The sequence below is a fragment of the Pygoscelis adeliae genome, unplaced genomic scaffold, assembly GCF_000699105.1.
Source record: "Pygoscelis adeliae isolate BGI_AS28 unplaced genomic scaffold, ASM69910v1 Scaffold67, whole genome shotgun sequence".
NCBI classification, from domain to species: domain Eukaryota; kingdom Metazoa; phylum Chordata; class Aves; order Sphenisciformes; family Spheniscidae; genus Pygoscelis; species Pygoscelis adeliae.
The window spans coordinates 2,799,850-2,822,305 of record NW_008825271.1 but is presented as its reverse complement, the minus strand read 5'-3'; the positions used below and the strand labels follow the sequence as shown (position 1 = coordinate 2,822,305).

At 40.5% G+C, this 22,456-nt stretch overlaps 1 protein-coding gene across 1 annotated transcript in view; it reads right to left on the bottom strand.

The window, feature by feature from the left end:
* Window positions 1-22,456, bottom strand: part of FAM13A (family with sequence similarity 13, member A) — a 129,197-nt gene that overhangs the window by 92,413 nt on the left and 14,328 nt on the right. Inside the window, exon 4 of the mRNA XM_009329823.1 lies at window positions 12,638-12,797. Within this exon, the coding sequence (XP_009328098.1) occupies window positions 12,638-12,797 (160 nt within the window). The remainder of the gene's footprint in view (window positions 1-12,637; window positions 12,798-22,456) is intronic.

Genomic DNA, 22,456 nt, shown 5'->3' with positions numbered 1-22,456 from the left:
GATGAGAACCTTGGCAAATTTTTGGTAAATTTCAATGGAATGAGAAAATACTTGCTACAGTAGTTCAGCTTTAGTTATTCATTATACCTTTTCTTCAAACAGAATAAACTGTACTGGTTCCTTTACCCATTGCCATTACTAAGTAAGAGGGATTCATACAGCATACTTGCATCTTGCACTGTTATCTGGCTGGGATGCAAAGTTCAAACTGAACAGAATACTACCCTTGCTTTTATCCTTTTCAACAAGTTGTTGAATGGGCACTAAAATTGTTACGTTTCAGCCTCAGTCAACTGTAGTCCCAGGGATACTGAACTGCACAGTGCATTTACAGTCTTTTGTATTTGCAGCACACTACCACACTGCAACACAAGAGTTTAAATGCATCTGATTACAATTGCCCCAGGAAGCAATTAGGGAAAAAAGAGTTAGTAAAAACAATGGTTATATGCTGTGCTCTATTTTAATGATAGAGATAAACTTATTTGTTGATAATTTGGTATTCCAAGACATCTTTGTAACAATCTCATTATTACTGCTGTGCTCACCCTCTTTCCTACTTGGTTCAGTAATTAATCTCTTTTTGGCCTCACAAACTGCACAATCAGAGGAAACTGGCCTGTGGGATTTCAGTTCAAGTTTTAAATGCTGCTAGAAAGCATAAGATCTATTTGTTAGCTGTTAATACCTAGAAGACGACCTTAATTAAAACAAACTCAAACTTTATTAATGTGAAGCTTTTTCTTAACTAAGGCATAGATTAGTTTTTTTACAGAAACAAGGAGTCAGATTCCCTTCTGATATAAAGAAAGTGCAGCTCTGAACTTCACCAAAATGACATCCAATTTACTGCACCAAAGTATTTGACCTTGTGCCCCAAAAGAGAAGAGCTATTACACATGATTGTTTGCTCACAGACTTTATGCGGAGGCTTTGACAGAAAAAACAGTTGTTGTCAGTGCAGTGGTTAAGGCTGCAAATGTCAGTACTAATTTTTCATTAGAAAAAAAAATCATGGTAACTGGCAGGGAGGATTTGACAGAGATATACAAAGTTATGGGTGGTGGAGAGAAGAGGGACTGTTCACTATCTCCTTCAGTTAAAAAAAAAAAAGGAAAAAAAAACCCAAAGAAAAAACCCCAGGTGACCTTCAAATGACACTAGTAAAAGCCATGTTTATAACAAACAAAAGGAGTCAGTTCTTCACATGAGAGGAAGCAATTTGTGGCACTCTTTACCAGATGACATGCTGGAAGCAAAAAGCTTACACATGTACAAGGGGCACACAAGACAATTACTCTGGACATCACTAAATATACAAACCACATCAAGACCAGGAAAGCCTCTGAGAATAGTCACGAATTGGTAGAGTAATTAAAGGAAACACCTTGCTGCCCTATTCTTACTCCTCCCTGTACATCCGCTTATGGCCAGTGTGGGAGGCAGGACACTAGGCTAGATGGATCCCAAGTCTGAGCCAGTACAGCCACTCTTATGTAGGATGAGCAACCATTAAGAGGATTATTCAGTGAGTTCAATGCTGCGAATGATTGCAGAAATGATGCATTAGCTGATTGCGCTGGGATAGCCTGCAACAGCTGACTCTTTACTGGGTCAGCAGCTGTACACCACAGAGGAGGGAATATTCTGTTTCTCTCAGCAGCATCCCACGTAACAGCGCAATGCAGCCTTTGCTTCAGGTAGGTGTCAGCAGGGTCACACCTGTGGTTTTTCCCTAGGCTACAACAAAAGTGCACAACAGTGTTGTCCATGGAGCAGTACAGAAGAAACTGTGAATTTCAGAGTTCCTGGCTCTCCCTTCATTTGATGTTGGAGCTGTGAATATTATCCAAACCAATACGGTCCTCTGCACAAAGTTCCCTGGAGCACAGCAGTGCAGATGTGACATGCAGCAGTGCTGTCAAGGATGCCAACGCAGAAGCGAAAGGACCACATTAATTACAGAGCTCTTCCTCCTACTCACAAGAAGAAGAAAATATGGAACCTCTTCCCCTCTGTGGTCATGCAAAATAGCTCACGGCTGATTAAGGCTCCGCAAGACACGCAAAGTATCAAATAATCTATGTTTTTAAGACTAAAGTTGTATAGCCGATGGCATGGGGATTTTCAAAGGCATTTTCTAATTCATGTGGTCACAGGTATTTTCATGAATGTTAACTCGGTGGAATAACTGATTTTTATTCAGATATCAGTTCACGGAATCGTCATTCAATGGCACAGATACCTTCAGAAAAAATACAATGATTTAAAATGAACAGTAATTAAAAAAGAAAAATCTCTTCGCAATGTATTAGGTATCCTTTCCATTTTGTACCCAGAAAGTGATGAAAACATCTTTGTTAGAAGGGGGAACAACGTTAGCAAAGCTGTTAAACATTATCTTATCTAAACAAGCCACGTAACAAAGATTGAAACAGCTAGTAATTATATATGGGATTTTTGCCTTGGTTGCTGTTGGCACGTAGGAAGAAGAGTAAAGCTGACTCGGTATCTATCTGCTGCTCTACGTTGCTACCATTTACAGTGTAGTTTAATAACGAGAATTCAGCAGAGCTGTTTCAGACAGAAGTAATAAAAAGCAAAATCTCACAGTTTGCAAAAAACGCATCACTGCTTTTCAATATGAAACCAATACCCTATTCAGTTCCCCTTTCATTTCCTTTTGTTCTCCCAAGACTATTTATATATATGACCTTTTACCTGAGACCATATCTCTTAATAAACAACTAAAGGTTACTCTGTTTTGCTTCAGTACAACCTTAACCTACTGCAATTATTGCCACGAAACATGTACAAAGGTCATGATTTGTGATACGAAAGCAAGAGAGAGATGCGGAAATCCATTACTTTTAGAGAGCACTGCAATATAGAAAAGGAAATGACAAACATAGTAATAATCCCATGATATACCTCAATGCTGGCAACTACATCGGTGGAATATCATAGTATTTTCTAGGAGGAAAAGAAAAATGTGTCTCCATCCATCTAAGAGGACTGGTTACTGAATGCTGCAAAAAGTTAAAACTGGTAATGCTGGGATCAAATAAAATTCCAGAACTTGTAAAAGGTTACAAAGACTTAACTGAGTGAAAACATTCATCTTCCATGGCCATGCCCACAATTTGTAAGTGCCCATCATATATTAGCTGGCAAGGTTAAGGTCTCATAACGTTGTGGTTAACGACCACAACTCAGCTTCTCATGGCTGAGGTACAAGTAAGGAGCCTGCAGCAGAACTTAAGATTAAAAAAACCAAATCAAACATTTACAAAGTGACACAACAACATTGCTCTCTTGCTGGGTGTACCTAGTATGTGTGTGTGTTCAATAACAACAGAGCTAAGATCAGTTCCAGGGGAACATTTTATTCTCTCTTGCAGTTTTGAAAACTGGAGTCTGATTTATCTATTTACTGTAATGTTATTCATAAATAGAAAAAGTATGATCTAAAAGAAAAACATGACCTAGCTATGCGAGAAACCCAGGCTCTCCAGACCTGCATCTCATGTTACAGTTGCTTAAACTCAAGTCTTGGAAAAGCTAAATTGCACTTCTGGTCTAAAAATCAAAATACTCACAAGGAAAAAGCTTTTTCACACATGGAATTCAGTAATGTTACTTTTAAAAGGAGTATCTGATGTTGCAGTAAATTAGGGAGTCCTAAGTGTCTCGATATTTTTCTAGTTACCAGTGTAAGATTTCCAGCATACGGAGAACAGACCCCTTTCTCAATAGTGAAACTGAGATGTTCACTGCTGGCAATTAAGGTCAAATGCTGCTGGGATCTGCTGCATAGATCAGATTTTCAAGAGCGTACATATTCAGACACATACAGAACGTCTGGCCCCTTGTGTCCCTTGCATCACATATGCCTGTTGCTCTTAGACTGCCCTGAGCCCTGTTTATTACAAGTAAGTTTTGTGTCACCAGAAATCCTGCAAAGCAGTGGATGTTACAGGCGCACCAGGATGTACCAACCAACTTCTCCTGGACAAACTGATCTTCATAGTACTCACATGAGGGCTTTCAAAAATGCATAGGACTCATACTGAGGTCAATGAGCATTTCACTGCTCTTTTATAAGGGGAAAAAAAAATTAATTCAGTGCTGAGCCCTTCTGAAGCTCCCACCTTGAAAGTACTACAGGTGAAGCTAATGGCAGAGGTCAGCAAGTATTAAACCCCCCCAAGCTGAAAAATGTCTTACACCTCATCACTTTGGATCAGTTCTGGCTGCCTGCAATATGGCCTTGTTACCAAGGCAGCACTGACTGCTGATTTATACAGTGGGAATAATACTGATCATTTTGTGTGACCTGATTAACTGAACAACTAATTAATGAAAAACAGAATAAACATTGGGGAATCTGAACAGGAGGAACTGAGAGATTTGTCTTAGTAGAAAAATTCTCATCCTCCTCCTAACCTTTTTCTTCTCCATGGGTACAGCAAGGATGCTCAGAAACAGCTGGCTAGAACAGGGGCTCACATGCTTAGTTTACTGTACCTTGTTTCTTGGTGCTTACCTTTCAAAAGGTGGTGTTGTACTGACTGAGAGGGACTGCTCCCAAGTGCTAAATCACGATGTCACTCCTCCCTCCCAAAAAAAACACCCCACAACAAAACAACAACAGACAACGAATGAAAAACATTTCAGGTAAAACGTGCAAATAGAGACTGGGACACACATACGGATCTTATTTTCTCCACATTTTGGCTATGTGGTATTATCATGGGGCAATGATAATATCATCGGGTATTTGTCTAAACAAAAAATTGCGAGATAGTAAAAGCAAAGTTCCTAAGCATCTCAACTGCAAAATTTGCCAGCTAGGTTCAAAAAATTTATAGTATACTAGAAATATGGACAGCAGGATAGAGAGACATTTGTTATATGCCCTTGTTCCCTTTAAACGTGCTAAATCTTAATGTATTAAAATGAAAATATTGTTGGTGAAATTCTAGCTAAAGAAATAGCAGCATAATCTTTATTACTTCATAGAGTTTAGCATTCACATATTTGTGTAAATATTCAGGATTGCATTTAGTAACACCGTGACAGATTTATAATCTCATGAATGCTTTAATGAACTTCAAGAGCAGAAAAAATTCTGTTTTAATACTACATATACAGAGTTGTCAAAACCAGCAGAGCTAGAAGCACTGGAAAACTACTTCAAAATTACACAAAGAATTGTTTGGGGATCATCTGATTTTTCGCTTGACTTTCTGAATCAGAGCCCAAACATAACCGTCCTCCTCACTCCAGATTGAATCTGCTGTAGGTGAAGAGTTTGCTCATTTCCTGTCAGCTCACATCTTAAAATGTCATTCAGGTTGAATCACTATATACCCTTACTATAAACATGCCCATCTGCTCACTGGTGGACAGCTGCGAAGTGAATACTAGCTGAAGAAATACTAAACAGAAAACTGGAGACACACTTCCACAGGTGCTCCTTCTCCTCACACACTTTCCACCCATCTTGTCATCTCCCCTGTGAACTCACTCCTACCCTTGGGGGCTCCCTGGCCCAGGCAGGAGAACACTGGCATGACTTGCCCAAATAAGGGGATACTGAATGAAATGGAAATGTTTGTGGAAACCTTCAGAAAGGATTTTCAAAGGAGATCCGTTCCCGCTGCCTCCTGATGGGAAAGAATTAATCCAGTACTGAAAGCCGACCATTAACACGATGCTAAAATGGTCCCAGACATGAGAGAAGAATAAAGGAAATTATCTAGACCCTGCAGGCTTAGCCAGGGCAGCGTAACGTGGATTAGAAGCAGATGCCTTTTTTCCTGACATAAATGAGGGATTGCTCTCGTGTCTGCTCAATGTATAACTGTGGGGCCAGAGCACTGAGGTGGCAGGGAAGGGTGACTTATTTAGGGGGAGTCCACTCAGCCATGGAGTTGGTGAGTTTTCAGTGGTTTCTCCTGGATCTTGTCAGGGGATTAGATCCTCACGCTAAGGTATTTAAAGTGAAAACAGCTGAGGAAGGGAAAGAAACATTTATTAGTGAAGATCTTGCTTTAAGCATCTGGGGAAATAATCCAAAACATTGTGGATTTCAGTGGAGATGGAGCTTTACAACTGACTGCAAAGGGAGCAAAGTCAAGCCAAGACGGAGAATTTTTTGACCTTCTTACCTTTCCTACCCCTCCCCAGGGATGAAGGGCTCAAATCCTACTAAGGGCTGAATGACCTGGTCTGAATGTTGAATCAGAAGGAGCAAGCAAGCACTCCACTTTAAAATAGTACCGCCAAAGTCAGCTGGAGCACCCTTCTTGACATAAAAAATGCACTTAGGGGCTTGCCTGGCTGGGTTGGGCACCACACTTTGCACTCACCAAACACCAACAAATGCAGCTACACTTGCTGGATTGCTTGCCTCCTTAGAAATCTAACAGCAGGCTTGCAGAACACAGTGCATGCACTTTTGCAGCCATTTAAAGTACTATTTTGCCAACTAATCCTCCCAGCTGAAGTGGCAGCTTTTGTTAGAAGACTGGAAAAAAGAGGATAAAAATGCAAGAAGTTAATTGCATCTAAAATAAAAGGGTTGTTTTGAAACTATTAGTTTTTACAAAAGCCAGCAAAAGACCAATTTCTGTAGCTCTTCAGGGAGTGAAATCTCCCTGTTCAGAGGTCATCAGAATGCACCTATGTTATATTCACAATGTTGAAATTGCACCTTTATAATTTTACTTGACTTTGTAACTTCAAATTTTAATTTAATTTTAATGTTATAATTTTAATTTTATAAATGAACTTGCTTTCTCTTCCGCATCAGGTGAACAGGGCTATGTATTATATCATCCAGCAGGGGAAAAAAGGGAAAAGCCTTTTGCATTTCTGTCCCAAATATGTAATCAAGCCAGGAACAGCATTACATCCTCATCATGCCAGTGCTTGTGTTCCAGTGCAAACTTTTATGTGCTCTGAGCCGACTGGTTCTTAAAACTGAAAGTGCTCTGTCAAGAAGGCATTAGAGGGAAAAGGTGAAAAAAAAGAAAAAAAAATCTTGTAACCCTGCATAACTAGGTAATAGGTTGTATGTTTTATTTCAAGACAATACTGAGCTAAAAACCATCATACTACTAAAGATGACATATTTCAGCTGAGACCAGTGGAAGGGGTAATTCCAGAAATCTCCCAAGAGTGAGTCTCATAATAGTTTGCCTGCCCAGATTTCCCTGGCCACTTGAACTAAATAAAAATCCTCTTCACTGCCTATCTTTGATCATCAGAGAAACCTTATCACTGTTATTCAAAGGTCCCATTTCATTACAGTTGTAACAATACAACACTGGCTAGCTATACAGCAAAGGACTATACGCAGCTGCAGTTTGAACAGCACTTCAAGATCTTTGGAAAGGAAAGGTCCTCATTCAAAAGTATAATTTTTGCTTTTACTGTAGGTTTCATAAATCTATTTATTCAAGATGATGATAAAATTGGCAATACTGCAACTCAAGACTGACTAATCTTTAATTACATGAGTTATCACTCAGTTTAGTGCCACAAAAATCTATCAGGACCATACCTAAACACACTAGGAATTCTGTTCCAAAGCAAAACATAAACAACATTTCAGTATAATACCCTGATGCTTGTAATTTGATAAATGCACAGCAGTGCAGATATACTATCAGGGACTTAATTGTTCACACGTAACACTGCTCAATAAAAAGTAGCTATTTATGATCCTGAAAATCTGAAAAATACAACACACAGAAGGTAGCTAATCAGAACACTCAACCCATTTCTCCACCGATTTCTCTCTAACTAGCAGAGCCTATTGATCAACAGACTGAGACTCTTCCAGACCTTCACTGGGTTAGGAAATTAAACTGAAGCTTGGATAAAAGTCTTAAGGATCGTAATAATAGCTGGCTGCAAATGAGACCTGTAAACCCCAACAAATGTCAACTTAACTTGGAATAAAAAAATCAAACCACATAATTCTTTTATGGGAAGGAATTTCCAAATATATATATATATATATTTCTGAAGAAAGTACATGTTATACTTCCACCTGCTGGCCACCTGCCTTCAAGATTGTATGGATCTCATTCTACTAGGTGGAGTGAGAAACTAACGAAGTCTTTCCAGGCAAGGTATCAGGAACCTGACAGTTCAATTTCCCATTGAAATATAAACTGCTCTAAGATACATTTTCTATTTTGTGAAAATTGCACTTTTTTTTAACATAGAGGCTTCCAAAGAAAAACTCCTCACCATTTCTAAGTATAATCCTACCATATGTCTGATCAATGAGCAAGAGGAGGCTTTACAGTCCTGGGAACAAAGCAGGGACTGGAATGCAGCTTGCAGAGATTTCCGGCTCCCTTACTTCCCGAATTATGGTCCACTGAGAAAGCAAGCTAAGAAATCCCTTTACCTGCACAACTTGTCTTTCCCAATGACTGATCAATCTTTGAAAGAAGAAATATAACTGGGCTGAAGGTGTTCCTGTGCCTCCTCAGTGCACAGCAAGAATGGCAGTTCAGCTACGAACAGCCCTACAGAATCACGTCTCTTTTTCCCATCTCTAAAATTTATTACCTTTTGGTTTCCTTAAAACAGATTTTCTTTGAGCTGCTGCAATCTGTACCTGATTGAAATACTTTTACTCCTTCTGGAAGTCTGTAGCATTGTGGATTTCCCATAGCTATGGCCAACATGGTAGACAAGATGCAACTTGCTCCACCCAAGCTGTTTTTCCTTTCCAATACACTGCTCAAAGTAGCTTGATGCTTTCATAACTTTATCTGAATGATCCACATATTCTTGTTTTTATTTTAGAAGAGCAGTACTTCCTGCTTTTAAAAATCCGCTGACTTTATGGTCAAAGTGTGGGAAAATCTTAAGATATCCAGACCATGAAGCGTCAGGAGTCATGCAAGTTCGGGAAGATGGTAAACATCACCGAGCACATGAGAGAAGGTACATTCCTATATTGGGATGGGATGGCGTGAGCCACTACTGCCCTGTTTCTCGGTATTTGCTCAGAATTAATGATTTAGCGTTGATTTGACTTCAAAAAAGATGATTATGAGTGGATGATGTGAAGCAACAGGCACCTAAGCCATCTCAAGAACAACCAAAGGCTGCAGGGAGAAATTATATTCTCGCAGTATCTTTAGACACTAACTAAAGATAGGTTCCTGTTTTTCCAATTGAAATTTCAGCACCAAAGTAAGAAGCCTGAAGCCATGAAAAAGAGATAAGAAAAAGCAGGGCTAATTTTCTAATGCAGTAAGCTGGAAAGGCATATTAGAGCACTGAGAGAAGTGCATTGTTCGATGTTGTACTTTTTGATGTCTTTCCTTATTTTTTTAAACCACTGTGAATGGGTTTCAAATTTTGATTCAAGTTAGTCCTTCTGCAAATTTGTGGCATTCTTCTCCCTGTATAAGAAGTTTCATGCTTATAGGTGCTCTTTCCAAACTCTTAATCAAGAAGTACCTGGATCAGCACCGATGGCTTTGACCATCATGAGATTAATCTCTTAACATAATGTAAAAAGTAATTTCTTCCTGTTAAGTGCCTCCATGCCCATTTTGGGAACCTTACCTTTGGGTAAGACTAACAGCAGCATTCCAACCAAAAGGAGGCATTAATGCTTGTCTAGGAAAAGTGTCCCAATGAGACCTAGCCCCACACTACACACCCAGGAGAACGCATAAAGAAGGTCACATTACCACAAGGACTGTACTAACCTAGAGGAAAAGTTATCTCCACATTCAAAAACATAAAAGAAAGGATGGCAAAGATCTACGGACTGTGGATGGGCTACGGTATGTGTGCACAGTGACTGGAGGTGATGAAAGGCCACGTATCAAGAGTGCTGCAGCTTTTGCACTTCACTACAGACTGCCAGCCTTTTCTCTGGGGTGGGAATGAAGTGCTATCAGATTTGAGTGCAGGAAGAATAGTGGGACAGGGCTGTGGGAATTCTGGAGGAAAATGTAAACATGGAAAAGAGAGAAAGAGGAGAGAGTGAAGGCAATCATGGGAAAGGTAGCAGTGTAGTGACTCAGGATGAAACACTGGCAATAAAGCGAGTGATTTGGGGGAGGGCATGACAGAAATATCCCAGAAGGAAGTGAGCGGGGTCATCTAAATCTCCCCTCCTCACCCTCCTGCTGCTCACAATGTAAAAGCAAAAAAAGCCATTTAGATAAATACAGCTGAGTTTGGTAAAGGGCAGGTCCTCATTTTCTTCCCTTTTCTTGCTGTCTGCTCCCCCATTCCACCATGGTTCATACTTGAGTGCAACACCCTTAAAATCAACAGGGCCTCAGTTTATGAGAGCGTTGTCCTGAGCATCCTACATTTGTCACTCCTTCCAACAGGATTACTTGGCAAATCTCTCTCCAGCTACCTGTAGATATGAATTCATTAATGGCTTTTCAAGAAGCAGTAACTTTGCTTACAAATGGCTTGCTATTTTCTGGACACAATGACACAGGTCATGCCGAATAATTCTCTGCTGCATTTGTTCTTTTATGACATGGATCAGCTAGCTCCTACTGTATGTAACAGTTCATGCATTAGCAAACCGGCCAACACTTTTCTCTACTGAATCTCATTTAGTACCACTTGGTTTTCTCTTCGAGTGTACCATCTCTAATTTATTATACAAATTGGCTAGGATAGGGGTATCTGCTAGGATACAAGAAAAGTAACCTTTGGGAATGGTATAAAGCATCCTCTCAAAGAGCCACCTGACAAATCTCAACAATCACTTCTCATGTAGCTTTGCTACATGAAGTTAGATGCTTGTATTTCTTGTGTTTGAGTATTTGTCTTGGTTAAGCTAGAAAACTTCCCACCCAAATTAGATGGACAAGGAACAAGGTCAAATTTTTGCAGCTGACTGCCAGCAGAATTTGGAAGCTATCAACAAGATCCAAAGACACAAACACAGTGTAAGCCCTTGTGTTTAGTCATGGCTCATTCCTCTCAGGCAGTCATCTGTCTCCTGAGGCGAAGTGATGGGCAACATTTTTCATCTCACTTGAGTAACTATATCTTTCAGGCTATTTTGTTGGAGTAATTCTGATTGTCACCATGTACTTTGATAGCTCAGACCTCTGAACTGCTGTGGGAAATCTCCCAGGTCTTCACCTTTGTGCATTCCCAATTACTAGTAAGTCCTTAAAACTGTAAGACTATCTTGGCTTTTGCAACTGGCTGAGGCTTGAAGGAGACATATCTGAAGCCTTTCTGGGCGCTTTAAAGTACCGCATGTAATTGTAAAATTACATTGTTCTTAATCTGTTTTTGTTACTGAAGTGACCATCAGCTGCTAACCATCACTCTCATCTGCCAGGCAGATCATTTCCATTACCCAGAAGTTATTGTGACTTCAGTAACATATATTAGGGAGGACACTGCAAGTCATCAGTCATTCTATCTCCTTCCACAGAAGCATTCCAGGTGAATGTTAGTAACAGCTAAAAGACTAAATAGCTAAAGATTTCCTCACTGATTCACCACATAAGAAAACCAACCCTTCTAAAGGCAGCTGGGTCCGACTCATACAGATTGCCCTGCAGTTCAGATTCAGCAGACCCTCCTGTGATACACTGCAAAGGAAGAGATGTTTTCAGCTGATTACACTTGACTGGCAGAACTTGAGCTCACACCAAACTTCTTGTTCTGCCAAGGTCAAAGACACTGTACTTTTATTACTTATTTTCTGACATTTCCGTTCCAGCCAGTGAAGGCTAAGGTGATTTTATCAGTGGGTGCTCGCAAAACCCTACCAAGGGAAGGCATGTAGTTCAACCCTCTCAAACTCAAGAGCTCACACCTTGGAAGGGAGTAATTATCTGCACAGCTAACACACAAAAGGAAATACGGCGATTGCAAGCCATCTTCACGACCATTTCCTACACAGACTTCAGGTTGCTTCCTGTAGTAGAGATGGCACAAGCCAGAACAAGGCACTTCTGGCTGCCCTACTTATTTTTGTCAACTTTTTCTGAACTTTAGAATCCTCTGATGTTACACACATGCCCTCTTTCCCCCAAAGATATTATACTTTAATTGTATCACTTTTGTTTAACAGCTCCAATATACTTTCTTCAAATAGTAACTACTATTTAATGCTTGTCTTCAAGTGCACTCAGAAATGGCTGTTGAGTCAGAACATGTGATTTTTAAATTCAGGTATGTGTTCAAGACAAGCAGACTTCATAGTGGCAAAGGCTAGAGACTTCATACTGTACTAAAGCATGAAAGTTCATCATCACTGATGTATGCCACAAATGATCACCATGTCAGAAAACTTGAATACTTCCTGGAATTATTCTGCCTCCTCATTTAAAAACATTTAATTTTTAGCAAATATATTTCCTATATAAATAACAGTGAGTAGCTAACAAAGAATAAAGGTGTTTAATAGAATCAACTTCCAGACTAGTAATGAAAATTAGCCTATCAGCAGAATCGATTTGTAAGATGTATACCCACCAATAACACAGAACATTATTACAACAATGCCTGCCTCCCACTTACCTAAAAGATTTCTGGATTGAAACCTGCAATAAGCCTGCGTTATTGATTTGCTATAAGAAAATGAAATATTAGAGATACTCACTTTTACCAAAATAATTCTTGCTAGCTCTTCACATACAGGCTTTTCTTCATCCTTCTTCAAACCTTCTAATTCAAACAAGGTATTGTAATTTTCCAGCATTTTTGTCATTATCTTGTTGCAGATCTCCTGTTCTTTTATACCTTCAAATCCAGAGGGCACGCTAAAATTGGACAGAACACAAAGCAGAGCGTTATAGGTACCCAACATACAAAAGTTCCTGCACAGAGGCTCTGTAACATTTCAGTTGTGGATACAGGCTCGCTAGCAGGCACAGAAAACTTTTTCTTGGAGAGTAGGATTGTGTCTATGGTGGTAACAACTTATCACGGTTGGTTTGCAGTTTTTCTTATCGATGTTAAATACTGTATCTGTTGGTCAAACTATCTACTCCACAGAATCTAGGTAGAGATCTAATTGAGGCAACCACCAAACGAGATACCACCAACCTTGCTACAAGTTGGGTTCATGACTGCAAGAGAGACAGCACGAGGCATTTAAATGCTCTGAACTGTTAACGGGAAGAGTCATATTCCTCCAAAAAGTGGTTTGTGATGACCTCAAAGGTATACAAGAGGGATCAGTCAAAAAATTAAGAAAACCCACATGCTGAGCAGAACACTAAAAGTAAAAGTTAAGCAAGATCTTCGCAGCTTCAAGTGACCCCATGCTGTACACCAGACTTCTTAATCTAATTTTTGAGTTGCCATTTCTTTTGAAAGTAGGCTCATAACTCACAGGGCTTTTGAAAACATGGAGATAGAGGCTGCCTTCTGCAGAACAGCCTAAAAGATTCATATAAAAAGAGGTTTCTAACCTCCACTTTCTGGCAGAATAACCAACTACTTGGCTGCAGAAGAAGCAATTTCTTGCTCTCTTGAAACAGGCCCCTGTGCAGCCAGGAATTGCTTGCCAATTAAAGGCACACACAAAAGAAAAGGCAAGATACTGATTTGGAAGAAGTTGTGTTCCAGTCTATGCTCCTTTGCCTTCCTTATGCGTTTCACAAAACCCTGTCATGTGGTAAAAACCACATATTACTCACAACAGAGCACACAATTAATTGAAGCATCTAATGATCATCTGCTGGAATGTAGGCTTTCTGCATGTTTTATTGGACTTTGGTGCCCAAAACTAACTTAAATTCTGTTTTAATGCAAAAGTAACACCTCTGAAGAATGTTCTTCAGCATTTAAAATACTTCTCCAATCATCCAATGTTTGCCATTGCACAGCATTTCTAGCAGACATACTTTCCTCTCAATAATCCACTAAGTGGCTGCATGGATGTGAATTTTCTAAAGACCTTATAAAGTGGCAGAGACCGTAGATCAGGAGGTACAGAAAACACAGGGAAGATTTAAAGGGAAGAAGCAGGGGAGCAAAAACCAGAAATGAAAAAAGTTTCAAGTATTTTTTGGCTGAGGACAACTAGTGATTGTACAAGAGGAAAAAACAACCCAACCCTCCAAAAATTAAACGAATGCCATCTGAGCTATTTTACAGGGATGTAACTTGAAAGTAAACCATTGTTTATGATAATCAGCAAATTAAAATTTACAAGTAACTATCTACTGTAAAACTGTAACTATAGTTTATTGGGGCCAGATGTGCATTTCAACAGGAAGGCTCTGAAAACACATGCCCCCAGAAATTTGCCATCAAAAAGTGCCTTCTTGTAGGGGTTGCATGCCATTGATCCTTCTCAATATTTTACTCTCTGCAGTACATCTACATGTCAACAGGGAGAGGATCCCACTGCAGCAGAACGTATCTTTGTAAACTTCAAAGGTGAATCTTTACTGCCATCATTTCAACATTCAATACATGCTAGAGTTGCAGCACCTGAAGTTTAAAGGAACTGGATTATTTTACACTGCAGAACATTGCCAACTAAAATGTGTCAGACTCAGCTGCCTTAAATAAATCCATTGATTTCATTAGTGTGGAACCTGGCCTCAGACTAAATAAAGAAAAAATAGGACAACTTCTATTGATGGATGTGCATGCATACTTGGGCCAATTCACTTTAAAGAATGTAATGTATTCACTAAAAGATAGTAACTGGCCTGAATAAAAGAAAGTGTATGTATGCAATCAGACCCATCCTGATTTAAGGAAACCTCGCTTCCCATGCTAAATGATGTTGGCTAAATGAGTTGGCACGGCGCAGAGCTTGCTTGATAATTCAGGCAAATCCTGACTGTTACCTTCCTGACGTGTTTCTCCAAAACAGGGTACCACTTAAATAAGCCTGGCACCCTATGAACCTCATCTGTACGTGTATGGCAAGATGCATATGCAGAACACTTTGTGATATGCATATGCAGAACATGAGGCTAAAGCTCACGGCTTTAGTCTTTTTTATCACCCCTCTCCGAATGTAACCAAGCAGAGCAGCATGAATTGTTTTATTTTAATAGCCATGGAACATACTTTATCCATTGCCATCTCTCTGCCCCTTAAACAGGCATATTTTACAATGTATCTCATTTATTTTTTCCTTTAATTGCTGTTATTAGACCTCCATCATGGCAAGGACTATTATACCCTCTGAGCTATCCATGGTGACCTCTTCCTTGCAATAAATCTTCAGCTCAGCATACATAAAAAGTTTAGATTATGAGCACGCACCACCCTGCATACTTATACAAGTTAAAACCCATCTGTTGCCACACTGCACGATCCAGCAGTCTGACTAGACTCTTCTGAAAATGTGTGTAAGAAAAGATCTTACTTCAGCTTTTCGTAGTCTGAAAAGTTGTAATATCTACAAATTTCACTTCAACTCACTAGAAAAACCCAGTCCTATGAGAAAGTATTCTCTCACACTACCACTTTCATGATCCACACCCTACTCCTTGGAAATTTTTCATATTCTTTTGTGAAGATCTTGTTAAAACATTACAGTAAAACTGTGTTCATCGTCATGGTTCCTTTATGTCTAGTTTGCATGTTAATTGGGCACTGTAACTGTGTTGCTTTTAGACGCACATCTTACTCCAGTTACAAAATCCTCAACGGCAGGACTTGACCCGCTTATAGCCACTTATGTACGAACTACTTCAGTAGCAGCACCAGAAACAGCAGCAGAACACCAGTTTCACTACCAGAAACACATTTTCTAGAAGGGGGGCATGAACCTGTAATTTCTGTGGTCATTTCTAGAAGAAAAAATGTTGATGGATTCAGTTCTGTCTTAGAGATTTGAGCTGGAGAACTCCCACTGAGTTCTTGCAGTATCTTGCAAAGTCATGAACAGATAGATAGCATAGGCAGTGACAGGAGCAAATACTCTAGTGTCCCCCTTAGATTCCTCAGACACCCTGCCCTTCCCAGAGAGATGCTCAGTGATCTGTGTGCAAAGCACAGTGGCTCCACATTAAGTATTTGGAAAAAATGTGCTTTGTTTAAACGAGGCACCAGCACTAACAGTATCTGACTCAGTCAAGCAGGGCCGAGGGCAAAGGTGCATTAGTACCACAAGTTTTGCAGGATATTAAAGATATTGAAATTATTGGTGAAGCCACTTTAAAGCAGAAAAAGCAGTAGTTCTCAAAGTTAAAACATTACTTGGGAATAGGATCAAGTTGTTAGCCCTCCACTTCAAAATATGACACCCAGCAGTATTTCACACTTTTGCACAATGTCCTACCAGCATGCCTGGCCCACCTACCACAGCTCCATACCACTCATGTCCATGCAGTCCAGTGCTCACTTGTTCTTTTGGTTCTTCCAGACCACTTTGAGCCAAGAGCGTGTCTGCTTCTATGGGGATGTTCAAGAAAGCTAGTTTCAAATGGGTTAAACCACATCAAAGCCCTGTGTCACAACTCTTACTCAGAACTGAAGTGACCTGAAGTCAGATTAACTCACTGTGAATGAATTACTTGCATTTCATGCGTTAGTTAAATGAATTTACCTAAGGGTCCCTGTAAACAAGCTGTAACAGGCTAAATGCAGTGTGGGCTTATGAGCGAGTGAATCCCCAGACTCTACTGCGAGTGGTGCAGTAACACATCCAAACATGACTGCAACCAGCACAAGACAGGCATCACCAGAAGGCTCTGTCACCATCCACCACACCTGAGAAACTTGCTTCAAGTGCAAACAAGGGCCAGGAGGACTTGGGATGTAGTCATCTGCTTGCAATGAGCTGGACTGAGATCACTGAACTGATTTCCCCAGGCAACAACTGCTGACAGCTCCCTGTCACAACTGAAAACCAGCAATTTCCATGTGAAAAGGTGCGTCTCATTATGAATTCCCAATGGTGTTCGACCCCACCCTGTCTAAGATGAAGAATGCACATTACTGTTTCCTTAAGTGGCTTTGCAGAAGTAGCTTGCATGGAATGACAGCACTGTAATCCTAATTTACAAACCACTGAGGGCTATATGCTCTGTCTTCTCTGACTGCTGCTTTTGCTGTTTGTACAGTACCTTTTGTTGAGGAGCACCACAGTCACCTTACCGTTCTCTGAGGGGATCCCACAAGAAATGAAGGGACGCAGAGGACAGGGAACACTACATGGGTTTTTTGTTTCTCCAGCCCTCGCAAAACATTTTCATTAGTACCTCAGATGCCCATGAGCCCCTCGACAAGCACGACTGAAGGTTTTGAGAGCAGAGCTGCAGTAATCTTAAGAGGTTACAACTTCAGGCAGCCTGCTCTGTCCCTCTAGACAGACATTACTGTGTCTATAACAGATGTGACCTCATGGCCACAACCTGGCCCTGTACTTCAGCTGATGAAAGTGATTTGTCTTAACACACTGGACCACAAACTGGTGCAGCTGAAAACAGGCACATATTCATATCTGCAGACTCTGCTGCAAGATCAGAGGCTAACAGGTAGCTAAAGATACCTGCAACACTAACTTGAGGCAGGTATTTCATCTCAGTGTGTGCGAGTCATTTACATGCTCTGCATCATTTACAGACATGTCTCACCAGTTTGGACCAAATGCAAGGACATATGTCACTACTGAGATTTTATGGAAGTATCTTAGCTTCTGAGGCCCTGGAGAATCCCATGAGGCATCTAACTGCCTCCCTTTTAAAATCTGTCCCAGATTATTTTCTGTAACATCAGATTTAGGAGCCTAAGTCAACACAGTCACTCCATCTCTGTCTACATTACTTACAGTAGATGCATAACGCAAAATGCAGGTAATGCAGGTAACACAAAGCAGTTAGAGTGGTGCTGCCACAAAGACTTTACTGACTGGCTTCATTTATAGGCAAAATCTTTTGCTCCAGCAAAAGCTCCATTTTTCATCAGGAAATTGCAGGGATAGTAGGCATTTTTGAAAGTGCAACCTACACAAAGGGGAAGAAAGGGCAGTCCATAGCCTAACACCCCCTCACAAAGTACATCACTCTCATCTCCAAACATTTCTAAACAGAGGCTCTTCAAAAATGCTCCTTGTGATTGTATTTGAGCTGTATTGTTGAGCTCAAACACCATTTTGTTTTGCACATATTAAGAAAAAGTTCTTCATTAAGAGGGTGGCTGAGCACTGGAACAAGGTCCCCAGGGAAGTGGTCATGGCCCCAAGCCTGTTGGTGCTCAGGAAGCATTCGGACAACATTCTAAGATACATGGTTTAACCTTTAGGTTGCCCTGTGTGGAGACAGGAGTTGGAGTCGATCCTCATGGGCCCCTTCCAACTCAGGATATTCTACGATTGTAGTTTTTTCTGTGAAACTGCTCCTCCACTTAAATTCTGGGTGTATGCTTTATTGCCAATCCTCAATCAAGATCAGAAAGAACATTTTCAACCCAGAGCAGTAACTTATTTTCATGGAGTTTTTCAACCAAAAACCAAACGAAAACACAAACAAAATGTTGTGGTTTAACCTCAAGTCGGCAACTAAGCCCCCCGCAGCCGCTCGCTCACTCCCCCCCACCCAGTGGGATGGGGGAGAGAATTGGAAAAACACAAGTGAGGAAAAACTCATGGGTTGAGATAAAAAGTTTAATAATTGAAATAAAATGATAATAATAATATGATAATAATAATACTACACAAAGCAAGTGATGCACAGTACAATTGCTCACCACCCACCGACCAATGCCCAGCCAGTCCCCGAGCAGCGGCCCCCCTGGCCAGCTTTCCCCAGTTTATGTACTGAGCGTGATGTCACATGGTATGGAATGTCCCTTTGGCCGGTTTGGCTGTGCCCCCTCCCAGCTTCTTGTGCTCCTCCAGCCTTCTCAGTCGGTAGAGCATGGAAAACTAGAAAGTCCTTGGCTAGTGTAAGCATTACCTAGCGATAACTAAAACATCGGTGCCTTATCAATTTTGTTCCCATCCTAAATCCAAAACACAGCACTGTACCAGCTACTACGAAGGAAATTAACTCTATCCCTGCCGAAACCAGGACACAAAAAAACACCCAAACCAAAACACAGAGCAGCGTGCTAGGATGATACAGCTAGCAACGCTTATGCAACTTGCATTTCCTATTGAAATAATCACTATTTCATTCAAGAGATGAAATAGGAAATATCGTTAACACCTGACACTGGACAGATCATAAAAGAGAAATTTTCTCAACTGAAACTTTAAGGGGTGGGTGTTCACTATGAGAACAGAGGACTTGAGATGGAATTTGGCCAGAACACCCCTCCACTCACAAAGAGGGCAATGCATCTTTAGCAACCTTCAGTTTATTTTACATATAGGCCATTCAATGGACTCCAGATGACAAAGCTGAGTACAAACCAGAAAAGAAACAGGAGAAGAAAACATAAAATTATCACAGAAAGGCTCAGCAATATAGTCCCTTATGCATTTCCCAGCGAGGAGGCAAGCTCTCATGAGTGTTTAATACAATTACAGATGAGAACATTTACGGCCTTCCTATATTATGCTTGATGCTTTAAACTTGCATCATAGGGTGTAGCACACTGAATTCTTATGAAAAACAACTCCTTTACCCTGCTGGCAGATGCAGTATTTAAAATCTATACAAACCCTGTAGGAAAGGTTAGGTTGCATGCTCCAATTTGCAATAATGAATGTTAGAATGACAATTTGCAGTACTCACTTTGACCCTGATCCTGGACTCACATTTGTTTTTAAGACTGACGAAGACTGATGCAAGATTGGGACTGCACTGCCTGAAAACAAAGTCCATTCACATAATGTTTCAAAGGTCAATGTTACTCACTGAGGAGTTCTAGTTCAGCCCCTCTGCTTTCACTTCAGCTTCATATACCCAATCTGTGTAGGTTCCAAGGCTGCTAGAAGCCAAGCCAAGACATTCATGGAGAACTTTAGATCAGATTTTAATTCTTACAAATTCAGCAACACAGTGGAAATCTGTTTGAATCTCTGAAATACCTACAGCTATCCTACAGACAATCTACATTTTCTCCATACCTAAAGATGATCTACCTTTTCTCCATACCTAATGCTTTCTTGTACAACCCTTCAGGTAACTTCTGTTACACAGTCATCACACAGAAATAACTGCATCTATCTCTAGCATTTTAACTGGATACGTGCATTTGCTGGCCACTTTTGGAGGGATGTAGCAATCCCCCACAACATGCTTATTCTCTGTTGGAATGAAACACAGGTTAGTGAGGGCTTGAATGATGGAGGCCACACACACAGATCATTCTTTGAGAGCACGCTGCAAAAAAAGGGTGCAAACGGATCCTCTGCTTACTCTGTAACTGGTAGACCTCATGTCTCTTACCATCCCAACCAAAGGACAGGATGAGTGCAGCAGCCCCTCTGATACCCAACTCCAAGAGAGCAGAGAGGAGGGAGAGAAAACCCAGCTGGTCCTCTCCTTCCTCTTCAGCACAAGCGGTGAGAGCCGAGTGGAGACACACAGCAGGCCGTAACTAAGGCTATGGCTCTACAGGAGCTGAAATTCAGGTCAATCGACAATAACTTCCTCCAAGAGTAACCACACAGATTAGCCCAGTGACAGAAAAGACAACTATTTATGTTCCTATACCTTCATGCTCGTTGTTCCTCACGGGCTGTATTTCTCTGTATACTTGACCTTTGGCTTCCATCACAATAAATCTGAACAATCCAAGTTGGAAGAAAACAGCACCCTATACCTGAAACCACCATATTTTCCATTTTTGAGCTGTTTGACCTTGCCCTTTACATTTTCCTATATCTTACATCACACTTCATTACAAGGAATGCAAATAGCTATTTTCTCCCCTCTTCTATTCATTAAAAATACAGAAAGCACAAAATAACCTTTCATTAGACAAGCACTTGCTGTTTGACAAACTGCACTGGTAAGGAAGCAGGGGAAGTAGTGGATAAGATAAAAGTAATACGGGTTGGAAGTTTAGGAGATGAGATAAATTACTGAGAACATGATGCAGAAAAACAGAATGAGATGAAGAGAATTAAAATAAAGTCCAAATGTCTGGAAAGTGGCCCAAAAGTGAGATTTATTCAATTGTTAAACAGCTTCAGTTATGGAGTAAGAGATAATAGGTTTAAATAGCTAAAATGTCACTAAATATACCTTGTTGAAAGCAATCCTTCACTATCAGCAGACGGGCTTTATCTTCTCTGACACTGTGCATTAACCACACAGGATCTGATGCTGATTTTAGACAGGAGTGTGAATTTCTGACAGAAAAATCTTAGATCTTCCTGCTTCAGCGGTGTAATTGCTGACAAGCTGGATGCTAAGCCTTCTTTCCTTGTCCCAGAGAAACACCCCATACACCGCTCTGAACAAACAATGCAAAGCAGGAGCAGTGTTCACTTCAACCACCTGCTGATATTTAATTTCTGCAGCTAGTCTCTCTAGGGGCTGCCTGTAGCCAGTAGTAAGACAGCCCTTGCCAAGCAGGCTTCAGGCAGCCTTACTCTGGAGCTCTGAATTGCATTCTGAGGATCGCTCTCCGGCTGCTTGGCCAACCAGCTGGCTAAGCCCAATGCCTAAAGTTCAGTGCTGCAGGTTTTTTCCTCCTCCTATCAAATCTTTGTTGATACAGATGGTCACAGTTCCAGCAATTTAAGACTGCATCCATTAACACATGAGAAAAGGGTATTTGAACTCTTGCTCACAATCTTTGTGTCTGGACCACAATCCTGAACTACCTTGAAAAGATCAAGATCTGATGAAACACACAGCTGAATTACCAGACGGTGAACTTTAGTTTAAATAAAAATCTACATCCATAATTCTGACATATTTGGGTCTTCTAAAAAACACATTAGCAGTTTGTTAAGTGTCAAGCCTTGTTTTCACTGCCTCTTTTGCTACATGAGCATTTATTTCACTGCGTGTCACAACTGCAGGGCTGGCTGCATTCATGTACAGCCACAAGATCCCTTGTGTTTCCATCTCCAGTGAACTCTGCCTTTCTCAGTCTTCTGCAATGGAATGATACGACTCTGCCCCTCTTACACACAGGCCCTATACATCACAAAAATTGTTACATCTTTTCTATGTCATCTTAGGAGCAGAGATCAGTTGAGGCAACAACTACACAGCTTTTAAGAAGTATGCTTTGGTTTAATCTTAGGAATTGCAATTGCAATTCCAAACTGCAACTCTCCGTATTCTACACCAAAAAGTATGCAAAGCTAATTTTTAAACTTCCCTGAACAAAGCGATGAGTAAACTAAAAATTATTCTAATAGCCACTTGGGAGTTTGAGTCATAGATATTTAGCCATTGGACTCAGATTCTCCTAATTTATTTTGTTTGTTCTTGACTCCACTAATACATTTAGACAGAAATTCCCAAACTGCCTATGCAAAGGTAATCCTTAAATATTGTTTTGCTTTTCCTTGTCAGAAATTTGCAGTATTGTGCTTCCA